This window comes from Salarias fasciatus, chromosome 7 (assembly GCF_902148845.1).
Source record: "Salarias fasciatus chromosome 7, fSalaFa1.1, whole genome shotgun sequence".
NCBI classification, from domain to species: domain Eukaryota; kingdom Metazoa; phylum Chordata; class Actinopteri; order Blenniiformes; family Blenniidae; genus Salarias; species Salarias fasciatus.
In genome coordinates this window covers 32,081,969-32,106,610 of record NC_043751.1, presented here as the reverse complement: position 1 = coordinate 32,106,610, position 24,642 = coordinate 32,081,969, and the positions used below count along the sequence as shown (strand labels likewise).

The 24,642-nt window shown below is 53.5% G+C and overlaps 1 protein-coding gene across 2 annotated transcripts; it reads left to right on the top strand.

The window, feature by feature from the left end:
- The first annotated feature begins 1,469 nt into the window (after positions 1-1,469).
- On the top strand, positions 1,470-24,226 carry rpgrip1l (RPGRIP1 like). Of its 2 annotated transcripts, none has more exons than XM_030096206.1 (24): positions 1,470-1,600; positions 3,938-4,021; positions 4,122-4,269; positions 4,355-4,659; positions 5,183-5,423; positions 5,546-5,651; positions 10,664-10,810; positions 10,918-10,991; positions 11,122-11,246; positions 11,368-11,456; positions 11,565-11,621; positions 11,700-11,873; positions 11,979-12,096; positions 14,528-14,980; positions 15,065-15,183; positions 15,973-16,306; positions 16,396-16,664; positions 20,507-20,581; positions 20,653-20,764; positions 22,552-22,610; positions 22,720-22,906; positions 23,191-23,275; positions 23,641-23,777; positions 23,875-24,226. In XM_030096206.1, the coding sequence occupies exons 2-24, from the start codon at positions 3,946-3,948 to the stop codon at positions 24,003-24,005; spliced, it is 3,621 nt and encodes a 1,206-aa protein (XP_029952066.1). In that variant the 5' UTR covers positions 1,470-1,600; positions 3,938-3,945; the 3' UTR covers positions 24,006-24,226. The 2 variants fall into 2 exon arrangements, with proteins under 2 accessions (XP_029952066.1, XP_029952065.1); XM_030096205.1 differs by lacking the exon at positions 1,470-1,600 and adding an exon at positions 1,916-2,053.
- The last annotated feature ends 416 nt before the right edge of the window (positions 24,227-24,642 follow it).

Here is a 24,642-nt window from a genome sequence, read left to right as displayed (position 1 = left end):
CAACGAATGTCCTCACAGCTCTGTGTGTGTGTGTGTGTGTGTGCACACGTGCGTTTTCCTATACTTGTGGGGACCAAATGTCCCCACAAGGATAGGAAAACCTGCTCGATGTGCCTTGTGGGACCTTCTTCCGGTCCTAATGAGGGAAACAGTGTTTTCTTGACCATGTTGTTTCTTTAGGGTTAGGGTGTGTTGTGGTCTGGGTCAGGTTCAGGGTCAGGGTCTGGGTCAGGGTCAGGGTCAGGGTCAGGGTCAGGGTCAGGGTCAGGGTCAGGGGCTAGTAAATGCATTATGTCAATGAGTGTCCTCACAAGAATAGAAATACAAACCTGTGTGTGTGTGTGTGTGAGTGTGTGTGTGTGTGTGTGTGTGTGTGTGTGTGTGTGTGTGTGTGTGTGTGTGTGTGTGTGTGTGAGTGTGTGTTCAGCTCCTCTCTAGCAGCTCTCTGCTGCCCCCTTGTGTCTTTTCACAGATTCACACTGAGGTCAGTCAGCTGCTCAGGTCTCTGTTTCTCCTCTCATCCATCCATCCATCCATCATCCACCCATCATCCATTCATCCATCCATCCATCCATCATCCATCCATCATCCATTCATCCACCCATCATCCATCCATCCATCCACCCATCATCCATTCATCCATCCATCCATCCACCCATCATCCATTCATCCATCCATCCATCATCCACCCATCCATCATCCACCCATCATCCATCTATCCATCCATCATCCATCCATCCATCATCCATCCATCATCCATCCATCATCCATCCATCATCCATCCATCATCCATCCATCCATCATCCATCATCCATCCATCATCCATCCATTCATCCGTTCATCCATTCATCCATTCATCCATCCATCCCCTCATCCATCATCCACCCTCTTCCTGCTTCCATCCCATCAGGAGGAAGCTTCCAGTGAAGAGCAGAAACCATCATCAGCTGCAGCTCGGCCCTCGAGCACCGTGTGTCCTCCAACGGGCTGACGGGGTTGTGGGGGTCAAAGGTCACAGCCCACCGAGCCGCACACAGCCGGCCGACATGCTCGACGAGCTCTGCTCCTCCACCCTCCCTCTGCTCCGACTGCTGGAAATTCATGAAGACAGAAATATGACAACAGCCTGTCCAAGTCCAGCTGAGACACACACACACACACACACACACACACACACACACACACACACACACCTCACCCGGAGGCAGGGAGTGTGTCTCCATCAACGGTGTGGACAGAGTGTCCTCCTTCAGGTTCCTGCCTGGTGTCTCTGAGGACCTCTGCTGGACCAGAAACTCATCAGCGCTGGTCCAGCAGGTCCAGCAGAGACTCCTGTTCTCTGGAGGAACCACCTGGAGGGGGCGCTGCAGCTGGTCCTTCACCTGTCTGGTTTGCTGTTCGCCCTTCAGCTGAGGACAGGAAGGCCCTGCAGAGACCTGAAGCCCCCGACCTGATCAGCCTGAGATTCAGGACCAACAGGCTGAAACTGTTTTTCAGTCTGGACCAGAACCACCCAGGACCACCTGAACGCAGCATGATGTCCACTGCAGCCGGACCTCTCGGTCCAGCGTCAGTCCCCTGGAATACTGTTTTCATCACTGTGAGTTGTATGATTGTGTTACTGTTTTTTTCTACGTTGTGTTTATTATTATTTCTTAACGCCTGACTTCACGCTGACATGGCGGCTGCTCAGTGTGATGACAGTCCAGCTTTCAGCCCAGTTCAGCAGACCGATGCCGGTAAAACCAGCAGCTGGTGCTGGATGTCCGAGGAGAGCCACCTCCACCTGGTCAAGTCCTACCAGAACCTGGGTGTTCCGGTCTGGACTGGACCCTGGGCTGGACCGCTCCTCAGGACCAGCGACCATCTTTAACGGGACAGTCTGCTGGACACAGAGACGCACTTCAGCGCAACGAATGGAGCCTCCCTGAAAACTACACTTCCCGGAAGCGTCTGCGTTCTGCGCATGCGCAGTCTCGCCATAGCGACGCGCCGACGGAGATGTTTCGTGTAGCAACCGACACTTTTAACGCTCCAAAGTCTTTTTGAGGAGGTAAGGACCGTTATGAAGGCGTCGCGGCGGCTCGCCAGACGCTCGACTTCTCGGCTCGTGTTTGTCGCGGCTGCCTCGCGGGGAAAGAAGACGACGATGCTAACACGTTAGCCGCCGACGCTAGCTCAGTTTGAATCGATAAATCTCCACAAACAGTCGAGATTCTTTTATTTTATTTCGTCGACGTGCTGTTGTCCTTCCGTCGTTTTTGGTATTTGGCGAACGTGTTGTGAAGACTTCAGCTCATATCAACCCAGGCTTCTCTATTTTAATCCCGGTTTTGTTGATCCAAACTCCGTCTGAAATCTGACACTTTTTAAACTTCACGGATTAAAGTGACGATTTTAGCGACTCAAGACAGAAAGGAAGCGGACTGGAAATCTTGGATAAGCATTCTTCAAATCGGCTTATCTTCTTATGTCAGAACATTGTGTTTTTATGTAGATATTGAAAGTTTAACTTCTGATGTGAGTGATGGCGGAGGCATCTGCCGCCTCTGCAGTGTGAATGAAAGGTAAACACGTTTTCAGCGGGATGCTGAATTACTGCCGAACTGTCAAACACAGGAGCCTGAAGCAGAAAGCGGCTGCAGCTGTTCGGGCTGTGCAGTGAGACCTCCACAGGAAAACCAATGTCTTCAGGATAATCAGAGTCTAATTTTTCTGCTGTACTTTACAGGAAAGTTATTGGAAAGTATCATTTGTTAAAATTCAGAACATTTTTGAAAATTGCTTCTGTTGGCAAAATGATTGCTGTAGTGAGATCGACAGAACTCCTTTGATGGGTTCAGGCAAGTTTCATTCACTACAGTGAAGTTATTTGGACTTCATTTTTCACAAAGTCCATTCAAACTCTGTTTTTTTAATATCAGTGTTTTTGTAAGATGACAGGATTGTCTCCTGTCATCTTACAAAAACACAAAAAGGTTGAAGTGATTATAGTGACACTGCAGTGAATCCCAGTGGAGGTATTAGGATTTTTTGTGGTATTTGTCTTCACTTGCAGACGGTCCCTGAACTCCGCAGCACAGCTGCTCATTAAATCAGTGCTCCTGCTGCTGATGGACACAGACTTTACAGAAACTTTATAGATACTTTACAGCCACTTTACAGATACTTTACATTGACTTTACAGAGATTTTACAGATGCTTTACAGGCACTTTACATATACTTTACAGACACTTTACAGGTACTTTTCAGATACTTTACAGACAATTTACAGGTACTTTACAGGTACTTTACAGGTACTTTACATATACTTTGCAGCCACTTTAACGATACTTTACAGATACTTTACATATACTTTTACACTTTACAGATACTTTACAGACACTCTACAGATACTTTACAGAGACTTTACACTTTACAGAGACTTTACAGAGACTTTACAGATACTTTACAGAGACTTTATAGACTTTACAGAGACTTTAATAAAATGAGGCTGTAGAGTCTTGTCCAGCTCTCGGCGGGACGGAGGCTTCTCTATGAGTTACTGACGTTTAGTGAAAGACTTATTGAGACGTCAGTCTGAATTGTGCCGCCTGCTTTTCCTCAACGTATCAGATTTCATGACTTTTGAAAAAGGTGGCAGTGTTTTCTGAACTTCAGCATTTTCACAGAAAGCTTTAAATTACCAACAAAATCAACCCCCCCAAAAACAAATGTGGCACATTTTAACGATGCAAGTTAACATGAAGTGCAAGGGTCAAAGGTCAAACGAATTCCAGGAAACATCCAGAAATGCAGAAGAACCGTGTTTCAGTGATTCTGTTTTCTTCACATGTGAGACAAAAAGACGGAGGACAGACGGAGCAGCCGGTTCCCTCTGAGCCGGGGGACTGGAGTCCGTCTGCTGGTCTGAATGCTTGTGGTTGGTGTCCTCAGGGTGAGACATGTCCTCCGTGCTGGATGAGACGGCAGCAGACCAGCCGGTCAGAGACTTCATGGTGAACCTGAGCAGACTCACAGGTCTGTCCCTGAATGCACCACGTGTCTGTCTCTCTCTGTCTCCATCCTGGTCTCACCCTGGCGTCTCACCCCCGTCCTCTGGGTGTCTCTGTGTCCCCAGACCCCCCCGCTGCGCCCCCGGCTGGCCGGGGGAGGCAGGACGTGTCCCAGCTGAGCCGGGTGGAGCTGGAAGACCGATTCCTCCGTCAGCAGGACGAGACGCTGCTGCTGAGACAGCAGCTCAACGACCGGGAGGACAAGATCAGGAAGTGAGGAGACACACACACACACACACACACACACACACAAACACAGCACGCACACACACCCCTCTCAGACCCCCCTCCCCCCCAGGCTGGCCACCAAGCTGATGCGGCTGGTGAAGGACCGGCGGCGGCTGGAGCGGCTGGCGGCCGGCGGAGCCCCGCCCCCTCCGGGGACGCGGGACGTGGAGGTGGAGGAGGTGGTGGAGGAGCTGCAGGAGCAGGTGAGGGGCCTGCAGGCGGAGAAGGAGGGGCTGAGACGGCGCCTCCTGCTGGCCAAACAGCGGCCCCCAGCCCCCCAGAGGCCCGCGCCGTACCGACACGTCCCCCCGCGGGTCGACTCCGGGAGGAGGCGGGGCCAGAACGACGAGGAGGAGCCTGCAGACCGCCGCAGGAGTGAGTCCGGGGGGGGGGGGTGAGTGAGTGAGTGTGTATCTGGGACTGAGGGGTCAAGACCAGGAGCTCCAAGGACCTCTTCAGGCTTCAGGACTCTGGAGGACCTCCTCTGGTCTCTGGAGGACCTCCTCAGGTCTCTGGAGGACCTCCTCAGGTCTCTGGAGGACCTCCTCAGGTCTCTGGAGGACCTCCTCAGGTCTCTGGTCTCTGGAGGACCTCCTCTGGTCTCTGATCTCTGGAGGACCTCCTCTGGTCTCTGGAGGACCTCCTCTGGTCTCTGATCTCTGGAGGACCTCCTCTGGTCTCTGGAGGACCCCCTCTGGACTCTGGACTCTGGAGGACCCCCTCAGGTCTCTGGAGGACCTCCTCAGGTCTCTGGAGGACCCCCTCTGGACTCTGGACTCTGGAGGACCCCCTCAGGTCTCTGGAGGACCTCCTCAGGTCTCTGGAGGACCCCCTCAGGTCTCTGGAGGACCCCCTCAGGTCTCTGGAGGACCTCCTCAGGACTGTGTGTCCTCCTCAGGCTCCCGGTCCCCGGAGGGCTCCAGGCCTGCTGCTGCTCCTCTTCCTCGGTTCGGACACAGTCTACTGGAGGAGGCCCGGGACCAGATCCGCTCCCTGGAGGGGGTGACGGAGTCCCAGCGGCGCCGCCTGCAGGAGGTGGAGGGAGAGTGTGAGCTGCTGAGGGAGGAGCTGAAGAAGAAGGAGGCGGAGCTCCAGGAGGAGGTCCTGCAGGTCCAGCAGCAGACCGCCTGCAGGCTGAGGTGTGTGTGTGGCCGAGTGTGTGTATTCTGCAAATACAGAGCCAGACTGAGTGAGTTAACTCGCTCTCTCTCTCTCTCTCTCTCTCTCTCTCTCTCTCTCTCTCTCTCCCTCTCTCTCTCAGGTCTCAGATTAGTGATAATGTGAATCTAATCAAACTCCAGAAGCAGCTGACTGAAAGATCTCACACCGTGTCCGAGTTGGAGAGTCGATTCCTCCACCTGCAGCAGGTCAGACACGCACACACACACACACACACACACACACACACACACACACACACACACACACACACACACACACACACACAGATCGATACTGAGGCAGGGTTCAGAGGATCTGCTCCTCTGACTCTGGTTTTAATGAATCTGGAGGCAACATGGCGGCGTCTCCCTGTCACAGAGTGGTGGGGTGGGGGGGTTACTCCAGGTGACCGGCGGGGGTTGGGGTGGAGGTGGGGGGTCCATGACGGGTGGGGGTGTGAAGAAAACAGTCAGGATGTTAGAGATTTGTTTTCATCACTATTGATCGTTCTCGGCTGTGTTTGCTTCCGTCCCATTAAAAATTCAGCAGCAGTGAAAGTTAGATGAGATCTCAGGGAGCGGAGCGCTCACTCCGCCCGCCTCCCCGCCTCCCCGCCTCCTCACCCCGCCCGGTTCCTCGGTTCCCTGCAGGAGGTTCTGCAGCTTCAAACCAGAAAGCAGTTCATGTTGAATCCTTAGTTTGTGAGAAGCTCAGAAACACAGAGAACTCTTCAAAACCAGGATGGAAACAAACTGATCCAAGCTGCTGAGACCCAGACTCACTGTACCAGTAATCAGATTACCCAGATAGTACCAGTAATCTGATTACAGCGTTAGACAGTATCAGTAATCAGATTACACAGACAAACAGTACCAGTAATCAGATTACAAGTAATCAAATTCCAAAGACGGATAGTACAAATGAAATTACAGGTCATAGCGTGTGCATGTGACACCTCCACTTCCAGGCTCACTGTGCCAAGTTCATATTCACTGTGGCGGCCAATTAGTGAACATAAACACAGAACTTCCTGTCTGTCACCCTTCAAAATAAAACAAAAATGACGACTGTAGGCGCCTTGTTGAGGATGACTGTAGGCGCCTTGTTGACGACGACTGTAGGCGTCTTGTTGAGGACGACTGTAGGCATCTTGTTGAGGACGACTGTAGGCGTCTTGTTGACGACGACTGTAGGCGTCTTGTTAACGGGACTAGGTGTTATTGAGGACGACTGTAGGCGTCTTGTTGACGGCGACTGTAGGCGCCTTGTTGACGACGACTGTAGGCGTCTTGTTAACGCGACTAGGTGTTATTGAGGACGACTGTAGGCGTCTTGTTGACGGCGACTGTAGGCGCCTTGTTGACGACGACTGTAGGCGTCTTGTTAACGCGACTAGGTGTTATTGAGGACGACTGTAGGCGTCTTGTTGACGGCGACTGTAGGCGCCTTGTTGACGCGACTAGGTGTTATTGAGGACAACTGTAGGCGTCTTGTTGACGGCGACTGTAGGCGTCTTGTTGACGCGACTAGGTGTTATTGAGGACGACTGTAGGCGCCTTGTTGACGACGACTGTAGGCGTCTTGTTAACGCGACTAGGTGTTATTGAGGACGACTGTAGGCGTCTTGTTGATGACGACTGTAGGCGTCTTGTTGACGACGACTGTAGGCGTCTTGTTAACGCGACTAGGTGTTATTGAGGACGACTGTAGGCGTCTTGTTGACGGCGACTGTAGGCGTCTTGTTGACGACGACTGTAGGCGCCTTGTTGACGACGACTGTAGGCGTCTTGTTAACGCGACTAGGTGTTATTGAGGACGACTGTAGGCGTCTTGTTGACGGCGACTGTAGGCGCCTTGTTGACGACGACTGTAGGCGCCTTGTTGACGACGACTGTAGGCGTCTTGTTAACGCGACTAGGTGTTATTGAGGACGACTGTAGGCGTCTTGTTGACGGCGACTGTAGGCGCCTTGTTGACGCGACTGTAGGCGTCTTGTTAACGCGACTAAGTGTTATTGAGGACGACTGTAGGCGTCTTGTTAACGCGACTAGGTGTTATTGAGGACGACTGTAGGCGTCTTGTTGACGGCGACTGTAGGCGCCTTGTTGACGCGACTGTAGGCGTCTTGTTAACGCGACTAAGTGTTATTGAGGACGACTGTAGGCGTCTTGTTGACGGCGACTGTAGGCGCCTTGTTGACGACGACTGTAGGCGTCTTGTTAACGCGACTAGGTGTTATTGAGGACGACTGTAGGCGTCTTGTTGACGGCGACTGTAGGCGCCTTGTTGACGCGACTAGGTGTTATTGAGGACGACTGTAGGCGTCTTGTTGACGGCGACTGTAGGCGCCTTGTTGACGCGACTAGGTGTTATTGAGGACGACTGTAGGCGTCTTGTTGACGGCGACTGTAGGCGCCTTGTTGACGCGACTAGGTGTTATTGAGGACGACTGTAGGCGTCTTGTTGACGGCGACTGTAGGCGCCTTGTTGACGACGACTGTAGGCGTCTTGTTAACGCGACTAGGTGTTATTGAGGACGACTGTAGGCGTCTTGTTGACGGCGACTGTAGGCGCCTTGTTGACGACGACTGTAGGCGTCTTGTTAACGCGACTAGGTGTTATTGAGGACGACTGTAGGCGTCTTGTTGACGGCGACTGTAGGCGCCTTGTTGACGCGACTAGGTGTTATTGAGGACAACTGTAGGCGTCTTGTTGACGGCGACTGTAGGCGTCTTGTTGACGCGACTAGGTGTTATTGAGGACGACTGTAGGCGCCTTGTTGACGACGACTGTAGGCGTCTTGTTAACGCGACTAGGTGTTATTGAGGACGACTGTAGGCGTCTTGTTGATGACGACTGTAGGCGTCTTGTTGACGACGACTGTAGGCGTCTTGTTAACGCGACTAGGTGTTATTGAGGACGACTGTAGGCGTCTTGTTGACGGCGACTGTAGGCGTCTTGTTGACGACGACTGTAGGCGCCTTGTTGACGACGACTGTAGGCGTCTTGTTAACGCGACTAGGTGTTATTGAGGACGACTGTAGGCGTCTTGTTGACGGCGACTGTAGGCGCCTTGTTGACGACGACTGTAGGCGCCTTGTTGACGACGACTGTAGGCGTCTTGTTAACGCGACTAGGTGTTATTGAGGACGACTGTAGGCGTCTTGTTGACGGCGACTGTAGGCGCCTTGTTGACGCGACTGTAGGCGTCTTGTTAACGCGACTAAGTGTTATTGAGGACGACTGTAGGCGTCTTGTTGACGGCGACTGTAGGCGCCTTGTTGACGACGACTGTAGGCGTCTTGTTAACGCGACTAGGTGTTATTGAGGACGACTGTAGGCGTCTTGTTGACGGCGACTGTAGGCGCCTTGTTGACGCGACTAGGTGTTATTGAGGACGACTGTAGGCGTCTTGTTGACGGCGACTGTAGGCGCCTTGTTGACGCGACTAAGTGTTATTGAGGACGACTGTAGGCGTCTTGTTGACGGCGACTGTAGGCGCCTTGTTGACGACGACTGTAGGCGTCTTGTTAACGCGACTAGGTGTTATTGAGGACGACTGTAGGCGTCTTGTTGACGGCGACTGTAGGCGCCTTGTTGACGCGACTAGGTGTTATTGAGGACGACTGTAGGCGTCTTGTTGACGGCGACTGTAGGCGCCTTGTTGACGCGACTAGGTGTTATTGAGGATGACTGTAGGCGTCTTGTTGACGGCAACTGTAGGCGCCTTGTTGACGACGACTGTAGGCGTCTTGTTAACGCGACTAGGTGTTATTGAGGACGACTGTAGGCGTCTTGTTGACGTCGACTGTAGGCGCCTTGTTGACGCGACTAGGTGTTATTGAGGACGACTGTAGGCGTCTTGTTGACGGCGACTGTAGGCGCCTTGTTGACGCGACTAGGTGTTATTGAGGACGACTGTAGGCGTCTTGTTGACGGCGACTGTAGGCGCCTTGTTGACGCGACTAGGTGTTATTGAGGACGACTGTAGGCGTCTTGTTGACGGCGACTGTAGGCGCCTTGTTGACGCGACTAGGTGTTATTGAGGACGACTGTAGGCGTCTTGTTGATGACGACTGTAGGCGTCTTGTTGACGACGACTGTAGGCGTCTTGTTAACGCGACTAGGTGTTATTGAGGACGACTGTAGGCGTCTTGTTGACGGCGACTGTAGGCGTCTTGTTGACGACGACTGTAGGCGCCTTGTTGACGACGACTGTAGGCGTCTTGTTAACGCGACTAGGTGTTATTGAGGACGACTGTAGGCGTCTTGTTGACGGCGACTGTAGGCGCCTTGTTGACGACGACTGTAGGCGCCTTGTTGACGACGACTGTAGGCGTCTTGTTAACGCGACTAGGTGTTATTGAGGACGACTGTAGGCGTCTTGTTGACGGCGACTGTAGGCGCCTTGTTGACGCGACTAGGTGTTATTGAGGACGACTGTAGGCGTCTTGTTGACGGCGACTGTAGGCGTCTTGTTAACGCGACTAAGTGTTATTGAGGACGACTGTAGGCGTCTTGTTGACGGCGACTGTAGGCGCCTTGTTGACGACGACTGTAGGCGTCTTGTTAACGCGACTAGGTGTTATTGAGGACGACTGTAGGCGTCTTGTTGACGGCGACTGTAGGCGCCTTGTTGACGCGACTAGGTGTTATTGAGGACGACTGTAGGCGTCTTGTTGACGGCGACTGTAGGCGCCTTGTTGACGCGACTAGGTGTTATTGAGGACGACTGTAGGCGTCTTGTTGACGGCGACTGTAGGCGCCTTGTTGACGACGACTGTAGGCGTCTTGTTAACGCGACTAGGTGTTATTGAGGGCGACTGTAGGCGTCTTGTTGACGGCGACTGTAGGCGCCTTGTTGACGCGACTAGGTGTTATTGAGGACGACTGTAGGCGTCTTGTTGACGGCGACTGTAGGCGCCTTGTTGACGCGACTAGGTGTTATTGAGGACGACTGTAGGCGTCTTGTTGACGGCGACTGTAGGCGCCTTGTTGACGCGACTAGGTGTTATTGAGGACGACTGTAGGCGTCTTGTTGACGGCGACTGTAGGCGTCTTGTTAACGCGACTAGGTGTTATTGAGGACGACTGTAGGCGCCTTGTTGACGACGACTGTAGGCGTCTTGTTAACGCGACTAGGTGTTATTGAGGACGACTGTAGGCGCCTTGTTGACGGCGACTGTTGGGTCTTGTTGAGGACGACTGTGTCCTGCAGAGTCAGCAGACGCTGAAGGACAGCCATAAGGCGGCCATGCTGCGGGTGGACGAGCTGTCGGCTGAGCTGAGGGAGGAGAGGAGGAAGAACATGGAGCTGGAGAAGCATCTGCAGACCTCCACCATCACCAGGATCCGGATGGAGCAGGTGGAGCACCACACGCACGCACGCACGCACGCACACACACACAAGACTTCAGACTGACACACATCACCGTGGTTACTGCTGTGTGTGTGTGTGTGTGTGTGTTTCAGTTTCAACAGCAAATCAGTGAACTGGAACAGGAGAGAGACCTCCTGAAGGACAACAATCAGAAACTGGTCAACAGGTGTGTGTGTGTGTGTGTGTGTGTGTGTGTGTGTGTGTGTGTGTGTGTGTGTGTGTGTTTGTGTGTGTGTGTGTGTGTGTGTGTATATACGGTCTGTGTGTGGTATATGATGTGTGTGTGTGTGTTGCAGGGCTCTGGACTCCTCCCTCCACCAGGGGCAGCAGCTCCAGCAGCAGTTGAGGCTTCAGATCTCGGAGCTGGAGTCTGACCTGCAGAAGAAGAACCAGATGGTGGAGCAGATGGAAGCCGAGCGAGGTCGGTTCTCCCTGCCGGCTCCGCCTGGAGCTCCGCCTCCTCACACACAGCTGGAGAACCTGAGGAGAACCTGAGGAGAACCTGAGGAGAACCCGCTGACTCAGCTGTGCTGCTGTTCCAGACACCAGGCTGCAGCTGGAGGAGGAGAAGCTGCAGCTGCAGCTGCAGCTGGAGGAGCAGAGCCAGCAGCTGGAGGAGCTGAGAGCCAGAGTGAGTCCACCAGGACCCGCTTCTCTGGGTTCCCCTGTTCCTGAGGAGTGAGTCTGCCAGAACCCGGGTTCTCAAGGTTCTCCTGTGTTCCGGTGTCGTCTCCTGCAGCTCAAAGGTTCCGTGCGCGACGTGGAGGAACAGTCTGAGGCTCTGCTGCTCATCAAGGTGAGAACCGCCTGCATGAGTCCACAGCCTCACTCTGCAGCCTCACTCTGAATGTGTGGAGTGGCCGTCTGTCCCCAGAGCCGGGCGTCCCGGAGCAGCTCCGCCCTGAGCTTCCTGCTCCGGGAGGAGCAGGAGGAGCAGGAGCAGCAGGAGGTCAGGAGGCTGAGAGCCGCTCACACTGAAAGCATCCAGGAGCTGGAGAAGACCAGGAAGCTGCTGACGGTGGAGAGGCGCATCAGCGAGGGATACCAGGTGGGGGTCACGGGGAGGTCAGGGGAAGGTCAGAGGGAGGGGGGGGTAGCGGGGAGGTGAAGGTCGCGGGGGTGGCTCATGGGCTGAGTGTGTTTCCTGTTGTAGGCGGAGCTTAAAGCCACCTCAGAGAAGATGGAGGCTGTTAAAGCAGAGCTGGAGGAGAAGCTGGAGCGTCAGGCGAAGCTGCTGGACAGCAGGGCCGCTCGGATCAGGAAGCTCGAAGGTGTCCTCCAGAGAACACCCAGACTACAGTCAGACTCCAGACAGACTGCAGTCAGACGTCAGAAAACAGTCAGACCACAGTCAGTCTCCAGACTACAGTCACGGCCGATGCAGACTGGATGCGGTCCGGCTCCGGTCCGGTACACCGCAGCACTGTGATTCACACCGCCTGCGGTGTCTCTGCAGTCTGCTGAAGAAGGTTGCCAGATCTGTCGTTATCCCCCGTACACAATATGAAACCCGTTTTACTCAATAGAAAGCAGCCAAACCGCCATCTCGGTTGAAAACGCACGTTAAAACTAGGGATGTGCGATACCACTTTTTTCAGACCGATACCGAGTACGAGTACTTCATCTTCAGTACTCACCGATACCGATGCTCCATACCGAAACTTTATATACATAAAATTTAAAATAATGCAATGACAGATTATTTTTGAAAATGAATTTTATTTCTAATAAAAAGGCAGCCCAGCCACGATGTTTAAGTCCAAAATAATAGTCCGAAAAATAAAACAAACAACTCTGAGTTTACACTTATTTAAATGAAATTAAGTGCAAGATAAAACAATTTCTCTGAGTTTTACACTTTGCATAAACTAAGGTTTTTAAATGTACTAATTTTAATGATTTTTTTTTTTTTTTATGAACTAAAGTCAAAGACAGAACAACCCCTGAGTTTAAAGAGCTGCTGCTGTTCTCTGTGCTGCTCTCGGATCTCTGCTCTTCAGTTTCTCGGTCTTCTGCAGAGTTTGCCGTCGAGTTGCTGCCGGAGTTTTCTTTTTTTCCAGCACAACAGCGTCAGACTCTCGTCCACAAGCTTCGCTCTGAGGTGTTTAAACAAATTACTAGTGGTAAATGAACAACAGCGCGCACCTCCTTAGCAATTTTACCATTGCAGAGTTTGCATTCTGCAAAGCTCGGCTCGTTTTCACTTATATAAAATAATTTCCGAGCTTCTTCCTCTTTCATGTTTGTCGGCAGCTTGCATCCCATTTGGTTGCACTACTGCCAACTGCTGGTGAGGAGGGCTTACTACGTTCTTGCCGTGAGTATCGGCGGCTGGCATCGGTAGCCTTCATGAGTACCCGATACTTTGAAATAAGGCCAGTATCGGCCCGATACCGATACCTGGTATCGGTACTCGCACATCCCTAGTTAAAACCGTATTTGTATGATAAAAAACACGTCATAAGCACATAATCATTTCATCAACCCGTCAGACGTGTTCAAAAAAGACGCTTGATTTGGCAGAAACCCGCCCAATCTGGCAACACAGAGCTGCTCCGGTCAGAGCTGTTTTGTGCCGTTTTGGTTTCGTTTGACTTTCCTGCAGTGACGAAGTACAAAACTGTTGATTCTTCTAAAGCGTATAATGACTGCATCACTGTTTGTTCTGTTTTCTACCAGAAGAAGTAAAAAAAATAGAATATTAGGCAAAAACACGACACAGCTTTTATTTTGAAGTCACTTATTTTGGAACACGTATCGCATTTCCTTCTGGCGCCTGACTTGCTTCTGTCTGGATTGACGCGGTAGGGCTGCGGCGTCTGGAAAAATAGGATCCTTGCGGAAAGAGACCGGAGCTCCGCAGAGGCTCCGGAGCCGGACCGGAGCCAGTGTGCATCGGGGGTCAGACTCCAGACTACAGTCAGACTCCAGATAGACTACAGTCAGACTTCAGTCAGACTCCAGACAACAATCACAATCCAGACAGACTACAGTCCGACGCCAGACTCCAGATAGACTACAGTCAGGCTCCAGAAAACAGTCAGACCACAGGCAGAGTACAGTCAGACGTCAGAAAACAGTCAGACCACAGGCAGAGTACAGTCAGACAACAGTCAGTCTCCAGACTACAGCCAGACTCCAGACAACAGTCAGTCTCCAGACTACAGCCAGACTCCAGACAACAGTCAGTCTCCAGACTCCGGTCCGACTACAGTCAGACACCAGACTCCAGATAGACTACAGTCAGATGCCAGAAAACAGTCAGTCTCCAGACTACAGTCACATGCTAGTCAGAAAACAGGCAGACTACAGTCAGACAACCGTCAGTCTCCAGACCACAGTCAGACACCAGACAACCAACAGTCAGACTTCAGACAGACCCAGACTACAGTCGGACTCTAGAAAGACTCCAATCAGACTCCAGACAAGTCAGACTACAGTCAGACTCCAGGCAGCCAACCATCAGACTCCAGATTACAGTCAGACTACAGACAGACTACAGTCAGACTCTAGACTACAGTAGAACTCCAGACTGCAGTTAAACTCCAGACAACCAACAGTCAGACTCCTGACAGGCTACAGTCAAACTCCAGACTACAGTTGAACCACAGACAGAATACAGTTGAACTACAGATTACAGTCAGACCACAGGCGGACTACAGGCGAACCTTGTGTTGAGTTGAGTGTGTGTCTGCTGCTCAGCTCAGCTCAGAAACGTCTCATACGGCGGAACGACGTCCACCTCCAGAGCGGCCGTCCCGGGCGGAGGACAGGCGGAGGACGTGGACGAGTCTTCAGTCTTAGACGGTGACGAGCGCCTGTTGGAGCTGCAGGTGGTCGGCGCCACGCTGTCTCCGGCCGCCCGCCGGGCGCTGGGCGACCCCGACGCCTCCACCTTCTGCACCTACGCCTTCTACCGCTTCCAGCTGCACGCCACGCCGGTGGCCCGGGGCCCGGAGCCGCGGTACGGGGCCACGTCCCGGTACGCCGTCCGGCCCGACCGCCGCTTCCTGGACTACCTGCGGCGGAGCCGCCTGACGGTGGCGCTGCACCGGGCGGACGGCCCGGACTGGAGGACGGTGGCCGGCGGGCGCCTCGCCCTGCGGCAGCTGCTGGAGCCGGACGGCGAGCTGCGGGACAGCGTGGAGCTGCAGGGTGAGGGGGGGGGCCGCCGTGGGCGGGGGGGGTGGAGGCCGGGTGGAGGCCGGGCTGTGCTCTCATGATGTCTCTGTGTCTCAGGGTCCTCCGGGGATTCTCCGTACTGGGGCTCGCTGGAGGTCTGGATCAGGATCAGTCCCCCCATGACGGAGACTGGCTCCGCCCACTCCGTCAGCCCCGCCCTCGCAGAGCCGGCACAGGTACACACCTCCGCCCGGAGTGGAGTCTCTGTCTGTCCCCGTCTCCGTCTCACTTTATCGCGTCTTCTGAAGGAATATTTAGGGACCGAGTCCCGGAGGGCCGGACGGGGAGTCTCAGCGACTCTTCAGAGCTTCTGCATTTACTTTACCAATTAGTAATTCATACCTTTCAAAATAAAATGCAAAAAAAACTCTTCAAAATAAGAGCCATTGCTCACAAACAAAAATTACACCAAAAACACTAATAAAATGTATATTTTGGTGATTTGTGGAGTCGAGGAGAGCTGGCTGTGAAAATAAGAGCGTCAAAACCCTTCAAAATAAAAGTCAATTTTTTGTCAAAAATGACATTTAAAACAAACCAAATGGATTTTCTGGGTTGATCAGTGTTGATGGCAGCATGTACTACCTTTCCAAAATAAAGTCCCCAAATTCCTTCAAAATAAAAGTCCTTTTACAACAGAAAATGAGGTAAAATATGAAAAGTGATCTGTAGAGAGAAGCAGGGCCGCCGGTGACCCGGACTTTAGTCTGTGGCGGTTCGGCGGGTCGGCGGTTCGGCTCGGTCCAGAATGACGCTGCTCGCAGATCTAAAGTCTGTTAAGACTCCAAGTTTTGACTTTGTGGCGATAAAACATCAAAAGAAGTCATGTCTATCAGTATTCTCTGACTTATCAAGACTTAAGAGGAACAGCTGTGTGTGTGTGTGTGTGTGTGTGTGTGTGTGTGTGTGTGTGTGTGTGTGTGTGTGTGTGTGTGTGTGTGTGTGTGTGTCCTCTGCCCCCCCAGTCCAGCCCGAGCGCCGGGCTGAACCAGCTCCTGGTCTCGGTGCTCGGCTGCTCTGGCCTTGGTTCCGGCGGCTCCAGGCAGCCCAGTGCGTTCGTGGTGTACCGGTTCTGGACCTTTGAGGCCCGGCCGACCCAGACCGTCCCGGACTGCGGCGCGCCGCGGTTCGACGACCGCCGCTGCTTCCCGGTGTGCGTGGACGGCGAGCTGCGGGCGTACCTGCGGTCCGAGCGCCTGCTCTTCTTCGTGTTCGACGACCGAGACGAGCGCCCGGACCGCTACCTGGGGAGGGCCGGCGTGCCGCTGCGGCCCCTGCTGCGGGGTCAGACCCTGACAGGTGAGCCGGGAGCCGCTGGGACCCCGGTCCGAACCCCGGTCCGAACCCCCCGGCCTCACCCGCCCGTCTCCCTGCTCTCCGGCTCCCAGGCGAGTTCCCGCTGACCGACGCCTCCGGGCGCCACGCCGGACTCATCCAGGTCAGCCTGCAGTGGACGCTGCCCTACGCCCCCCCGCCACACTGCCGCCAGGGGGGGGAGGGGGAGGAGGAAGAGGAGGGGGAGGAGGAACAGCAGGAGGAGCAGCAGCAGGAGGAGGAGCCCGAGGTCCAGGAGGAGCAGGAGGACCTGGACACACTGCTGAGGGCGGAGCAGCTCCTCCCCGCCTCCATCGCCTCCCAGCCTGACGCTGCTGAACAGGTGTGGAGGTTCTGTCTCACTATTGGCTGTATATAAAAGTGGGCGGGGTTAACGTGGCGTGCCCCCACAGCGCTCTGAAGCTTCCAGCAGGTCGTCTCCATTCTCGACCACGGACATCCGGACAACCGAGCACGTCCGGGTGTCCGCGGTCCTCAGCAACCGGTGCAGAGCGGCAGACTGTCAGCACACTGCTGCCAGCGGAGCGTTGGTGTGGAGTGTGTTCCTGCTCAGTGTTTGTTGTAGATTGAGAGAGATGGATATATAAGAGATGGCGAAGAATTGTTGTGTGTTAAACTGCACCAACAATGTAGCTCCACAGTCTCTCTTGTCCTTTTATTGATACCGAGCGAGGCTGCTGAACCAGAGAGGAGGAGGAGGAAGTGGCTGTTATAAACAGAACCGCCGACAGCAAAACACCGGGAAAACTGGCTGCCGAAACCGGACTACACACGTTTGTTCTGCACATTTTGTAACAGGGAAGACAGGAAAGTTTAGAGCTGCCACTTCCCTTTCTAGACTATATGGGTGGATGTGAGCTGAGCCTGTTAGCCTGTCAGCCTGTTAGCCTGTTAGCCTGTCAGCCTGTCAGCCTGTCAGCCTGTCAGCCTGTCAGCCTGTTAGCCTGTCAGCCTGTCAGCCTGTCAGCCTGTCAGCCTGTCAGCCTGTCAGCCTGTTAGCCTGTCAGCCTGTTAGCCTGTTAGCCTGTCAGCCTGTTAGCCTGTTAGCCTGGCATGCCAGACTGACTGTATGTATTACACACATATGAGGACATAAAGAGATCCGTGTTTCCCCGTGGATCTCTGGCCTTGGAGAGACGGTCTGGCGAGCCAGGCTCTGAGCCTGTTCCTTTAAGGTGGTAACAAACAAGCGCCAGCAGGCGAGCTAACGCTAGCTTGTTAGTTTCCTCATTTTAATCAAACTGCATTCGTCAAATTTTTTTTAAATAGACACCTTTTATAGCAGCATTTGTACTGACCAGGAGCTTTGATGAGGCAGTGGTTCACATCTGGGAACCCAGACTAGACCACTGTTTGGATTATTTAGCCAGGAGTCAGCGGTGTTCCTGTATGGACACAAATCCAGCCGACCATGTGAAGCTCTGCCTTATATCTTGCTGAAAGCTTCAGGCTTCAGCCCATCCTGACACTGGTGAGCCACACCTGGCACCAGCGACCAACACTGAACTTGTTCTACAGCACAACAAAACGCTAAAAGTTTTTATAACTGTACAAATATCTACTGAGAAGCCCTTACAGCCCGAATTTTCCACATTGTTTTCCCCTCCGTAGTGGTAACTAAGGCCCATCGCGTGGTGCCTGACGTATTTGGCAGAAATGTTGTGTTTGTATTCACCTGCCAGAGCCCTGAGGCAGGGCGGGGCGATATGGCAAAAAAAATGATCACGATTTTTTTTTCCATATCATTCAATCTCGATTATAATCACAATATGTTATATTGTTATTAAACCAGTTTTAAAGCATCTGCAGTGAAAACTAGAACTATAGAATAGTTTAACATTTTATTAACAAATCAAGCAAATAGCAATGCGAATTAAATAATATAAACATAGAAAAATATCAGAACAATCTCACTTAACAGTGCAGTAAATGGAAAAAAAAAAAATGTAGCACCAAGATAATAAAATCCTGCGATGCACCGTTTTTTCAGAAAAAGAGAAGAACTGAATGATCGTTAGTTAAAGTGTGACAGTTTCCAGCCCTGAGGATTTTTGTTGCTATAAAAGATTAAAAACTAAAGAAACCCCCTGGGGATAATGAAGGTGCTTCAGAATGGAAACATTATTTTCAAGTTATGATGCTAAATATGCTGCTGCCATCATTAATGCTTGCATCAAATGTACAAAATTTAAATAATCTAAACTGGACAGATTAGACTTAAAATGTAACGGTACATAACTGCAATAATATAAAAAAAATAGACAAAATGAATCATTTTTCTCCTCTCAGAATGTTGCTCGTACGGTGCAGTGGCCTGAAAAGACGACGCTGGCTGCGTTTACGTGCCGTCAATGTTCGTGTTAAAGCTCGGGTTGGCGATTTGAATGAGATACATTTTTTTAAATACTGGTTAAAATGATCTTTATGACCCGATGGGAAACAATTCATAGTGTGTTCTTAAAGTAGTTTGGAAAATATCCGCTATCTACAGCAGGAGGAAAACGGGAAAAACAGCAACCAATCGTCTTGACGGGACACCTTTTTTTAAACCAATCAAATGCTCCCAACGGAGCTCCTCCAATGGGGTGGGAGCTGGGCGGAGCCTTGGGGAGATGCTACATTCGTGCTCCATGCTAGTTTTCCAAGATCGCCAACCCTAGCTTTAAGATAAACATTCTGGTTTCTGAAACATTTGGAGTAACCCCAGGAGATCCTCAGTCAGACCGCGGCGCACAGACGGCGTCATGACTGCATTTGCACTTCATGCCACTAGGTGTGCTGTTTGCATGTTCAGCCTTATTTTACACAGACACCACAGAAGAAGAAGGGCGCTGCAGCGCTGCAGGTTCTCTGCATGTTGTTAGAAGGAGAGTGTGAGCCGGTAAGACGTGGTGACATGTTCAATGATGCGATGCAGCGTCATTTTCAGTAAAAGAGAAGAACTGAGCGATCGTTAGTTAAACTTTATCACCAGTAGTTCCTGGACTCAAAAGACCAGATTCCTGGTGGATCGGTGAGCTAGCAGCGGTGTGCTAGCAGCGGTGAGCTAGCAGCGGTGAGCTAGCAGCGGTGAGCTAGCAGCGGTGAGCTAGCAGCGGTGCGGGTGGAGCAGCCTGTCCTGCCAGCAGCAGCCTCATCTTCAGAGGAAAACGCCGAGGCATGGCTGACTTCCTCTGCTTCGCTGCCCTCGGCTCCACGTTCAGCTCATCTCTGTTTACTTCTCAGACAGCTTACAGGCGGAAGTTGAGCAGGAAAAAGTCGGCTGTGATTGGCTGTGGTCACGCACATTTCTGCCACGTCTGATCGAGTAAACGTGCTCACAGCTGATCACCGTGATCGACTGGAAATTAATCCCGATCACCAATCACGATCATATAATCGTCCATGCCTACCCTGAGGTCATGTGACCAGCCACTTCTAGCATGTCCTCCAGGTGTCAGAGCAGAGGCGACAGAGCCTTGGCAGTCGTGGGACCACAGCTTTGGAACCGTCTCCCTCTAAACATCAGATCTGCTTCCTCTACTGAAATTTTTAAATCACAGCTTAAAACTCATCTTTTCGCATCGGCCTCCAACACAACCTGAACCAGACAGCGCGCCTTGTATTTTTAATAGTTTTCTTTTTTCTTTTTTTCTTGTATGTTATATTTTAATGCTTGTTTAAAATGTGTGCAGCACTGTGGGCGGTGGCCGCTGTGTTTCAAATGTGCTAGTTAAATAAATTTGACCTTGACCTTGATCAGCAGAACTACATCCACACTCAAAGCTAAACACTGGAAACATCTAGAAGAGTGATGCTAATGCTAATCAGCTAATGCTAACCAGCAGCAAATTCAAGTAAAATCCCTCCGCCGCGCGTGCTGTCAGTCGCGTTGTTCTTCCTGGACGTGCTGCAGTCATCAACCCAAACCTCGTTTAGCTCTGGAGCCTCTGGCTAAAGTTCCGGTGAGAGATGCTAACTGCTGTTTAGCAGTGGTCATGCTAATCACGGTTGCGGAGGACACACACTGGGGCTAATGCTAATGCTAATGCTAATGCTGCTACCAGTGGGAGGTGTTTGTCTCAGGAGCTTCTAACCCTGAGGGTAGCGCTGTGGCTAGCAGCTAAAGCTAACAGCTAGCGGGTGGAGCAGCTCCTGACACTCCAGCTGTCTGTGTTCTCCCAGGTCAACGAGCAGCTGACCTCTGACCCCCCGAAGGAGGCAGCGGCCAGCAAGAAGGTCACCTTCATGGAACCTCAGGTCAGTCTACTGTGTGTGTGTGTGTGTGTGTGTGTGTGTGTGTGTGGGTCTGACGTGTTTCTCGTCCGCAGCTGGACTCAGGAAGTCGCCGCGGCGCCGCCGATGAAGACGAGTCTCAGGTGTCTGAAGGTCAGCTGGTGGCAGCGAGCGACGAGTCGGAGGTCTCTGAGGACCTGCCTGAAGGTGAGGGGGTGGGGCCAGACCAGACCAGACTGAGGGTCCTTTGGGGGGGCGGGGCCTGACCGAGGGGGGCGGGGCCAGGCCAGACTGGGGGTCCTCTGGTGGGGGTTGGTCACCTTGAGTCGCTGGTGACTGATCCAAGCCGACTTTCTGCCACTTTGACCCTGGAGCACCGGCACTGTAGAGGTGGAGGAGGCTGACGGAGCAGGTGGTGGAGGGGGAGGAGGCTGACGGAGCAGGTGGTGGAGGGGGAGGAGGCTGACGGAGCAGGTGGTGGAGGGGGAGGAGGCTGACGGAGCAGGTGGTGGAGGAGGAGGAGGCTGAAGGAGCAGGTGGTGGAGGAGGAGGAGGCTGACGGAGCAGGTGGTGGAGGTGGAGGAGGCTGACGGAGCAGGTGGTGGAGGTGGAGGAGGCTGACGGAGCAGGTGGTGGAGGGGGAGGAGGCTGACGGAGCAGGTGGTGGAGGAGGAGGAGGCTGACGGAGCAGGTGGTGGAGGTGGAGGAGGCTGACGGAGCAGGTGGTGGAGGGAGAGGAGGCTGACGGAGCAGGTGGTGGAGGAGGAGGCTGACGGAGCAGGTGGTGGAGGAGGAGGAGGCTGACGGAGCAGGTGGTGGAGGTGGAGGAGGCTGACGGAGCAGGTGGTGGAGGGGGAGGAGGCTGACGGAGCAGGTGGTGGAGGAGGAGGAGGCTGACGGAGCAGGTGGTGGAGGGGGAGGAGGCTGACGGAGCAGGTGGTGGAGGGAGAGGAGGCTGACGGAGCAGGTGGTGGAGGAGGAGGCTGACAGAGCAGGTGGTGGAGGAGGAGGAGGCTGACGGAGCAGGTGGTGGAGGTGGAGGAGGCTGACGGAGCAGGTGGTGGAGGTGGAGGAGGCTGACGGAGCAGGTGGTGGAGGTGGAGGCCCGGTTCTTGTCGCCACACATCAGAATGACTGACTCTCATCAGAACACCGAGCTGCAGGGTTCTAGATAAGTTCCTTCAGGGAGAAGTGAGGAACCTTCCCGATCAGTCTGGTTCTAGAGGATCAGTCAGGGACTCTGCTGAGGGGACGGGGACAGTTCCCCCAGCTGACCCCCGCCGTCTCCAAGGACGTCTGCAGGGAGACATGAGAGCTCTGGACATCAACACTGAGAGCTGGGAGACAGCAGCAGAGGATGGACGACACCTGGAGACGACCTGGAGACGACCCGGCGACCGCTCACACCTGGAGACGACCTGGAGACGACCTGGAGACGACCCGGCGACCGCTCACACCTGGAGACGACCTGGAGACGACCGCTCACTGTGGCGGACTCTGGCTCCTGGATCGGCCTCAGCAGTCGCAACCGAAGCTGTCCAGCCGCGGTCCCGACACGGCGTCCAGCCAGAGCGCCATCATCCACAGTCGACACCGACTGACGGAGACCTGCTGCAGCGCCCCCACCGCTTCCTGTGGTGAACTGCAGTAACAGATGAGCAGGAACCTGATTTACAGCAACCACAATACGACTCGTCACCACAGACCGCCTCCCAGCTGCTTCCTAAAAGCTTCCTGTCCACTTCCTGACCGCTTCCTGTCCGCTTCCTGATCGCTTCCTGTCTGCTTCCTGTCTGCTTCCTGTCTGCTTCCTGTCTGCTTCCTGTCTGCTTCCTGTCTGCTTCCCGGCCTCTTCCCGGCTGCTCTGGGTTCTGGAAGCCGCCTGTCTCCAGCAGGATTCGGTCCACATCAGGTGGATCTGATGAACCAGGCTGGTTCTGCAGTGATGTATTGATCAGGAAGCTGATTGGTTGAAACTTCCTGTTCCCCTGCAGACGCCAACGAGACGGACAGCGACGACTGCATCGTCCTCAAACACGCCACGGGCCGGAAGGTCAGTGAACGCATCACCTCTAAACACCACAGGCAGGAAGCTCAGTGGACATGTGTGTTTTTTTGTGCGTCTTGTTGACTGAGTGTGTTTGATTTGTTCACCTCTGCAGCGCTCCGATCGGCTGCGGGTGGAGATCGTGTCTCTGACTCTGAGGGCGGAGTCTCGGGTGTCCCGGGACGACAGCGTGGTGCGTCTGTTCGTGGAGTTCTCCCTGCTGGACCTGCCGACGGAGGAGACGCCGCTGTCCCTGCCCAAACCTCCACCGGGACGCAGCGCCAACTACAACTACAGCAAAGGTACCCGCCCCCACCCGTCCACCCACCCCTCCAGCCCCGGGCGGAGCCGCACCCCTCCAGCCCCGGGCGGAGCCGCACCCCTCCACCCACCCCTCCACCCACCCCTCCAGCCCCGGGCGGAGCTGGTACTCAACACATGCAGTAACATTAAACGTTTGCTTTCTTGGTGTAATAAACTCAAGATAAAGTAGAAGACTTCTGAACTTTACTGTGTGTGTGTGTGTGTGTGTGTGTGTGTGTGTGTGTGTGTGTGCGCGTGTGCGCGCGCGCGCACATGTGCGCAGTTGTTCCTGTTGACGCTCAGACCAACATGGCGAGGAGGCGTCTGCTAAGAGGAGTCCTGCAGGGGAGGAATCCTTCGATGGAGCGGTGAGGAGCTTGGGAACTACACGTGTGTGTGTGTGTGTGTGTGTGTGTGTGTGTGTGTGTGTGTGTGTGTGTGTGTGTGTGTGTGTGTGTCAGTCAGTCAGACACTCAGTTCTGCTCCTTACATATGCAGAACAGCTGTGTGATTTAGAAAGCTAATACACTTCACAGCACACACACTAAGCTGGAGGTTACAGCCAAACTCCGGCGGCGTCAGTACAGCCGGCGGCGTCAGTACAGCCGGCGGCGTCAGTACAGCCGGCGGCGTCAGTACAGCCGGCGGCGTCAGTACAGCCGGCGGCGTCAGTACAGCCGGCGGCGTCAGTACAGCCGGCGGCGCCAGTACAGTCGTGACGGTGTGTCAACAGGATCCGCTTCACGGTGGTCAGCGAGCCTCCGGAGGAGGAGGAGCAGGAGAGGGAGTGTGAGGATGTGGGCGTGGCCTCGCTGAGGCTGTCGGAGCTGCTGGAGAGGCGGAGCGACGTGACGGAGGAGAGCCTAGACGGTGAGACACACACACACACACACACACACACACACACACACACACACACACACATGCCCCTGTGCGGCGGTGCCGGGCTGACTGTCTCTCTGGCCAGTGGTGTCGGTGGCGCCCGGCGGCGAGCTGCTCGGCTCGCTGACCGTCTCCCTGGAGGCTCTGGAGGCGCTGCAGTCCATCATGGAGGACCAGCAGGACCAGCAGGACCAGCAGGACGGAGTCACGGTCTGATTCCCGCTGAGGAGGACAGCGTCCGGACGCCATTCACTTCCTGTTTGTTCAGCCATCATCACCTGTGACCTGTGACCTTTGACCTGAATCCAGAGGTCACGTGACTGTTGAGATGACTGCAGCTGTGTGTGTGTGTGTGTGTGTGTGTGTGTGTGTGTGTGTGTGTGTGTGTGTGTGTGTGTGTGTGTGTCTGTGTGTGTGTGTGTGTCAGTCAGAGATCTCTCAATGGTGCCTTCTTTCTGTTTTGTGTTTTGTGAAATAAATTTATTTTTTACGTGGAATAGTTTTTATTTTTGTCTCATTTTCGTCATCTCAACAATTTTACCTCAGATTGTTGGCGCTCTAAAAAACACTGAAAACGCTGTAAAATCACTCTGATAACACCGTCAAAACGCTCTGAAAACGCTGTAAAAACACCCTGAAAGCTCCACAAAAACAGTCTGAAATCAAGCTGTCAATACTGTGAAGACATGGTGAAGACATGGTGAAGACAGCGTGAAGACACGGTGAAGACATGGTGAAGACAGCATGAAGGCAGCATGAAGACACGGTGAAGACAGCGTGAAGACAGCGTGAAGACAGCGTGAGTCCCTCCTCCTCTCTGCTCCTCCCTCTGTTCCATGGTGTCAGCTGCAGC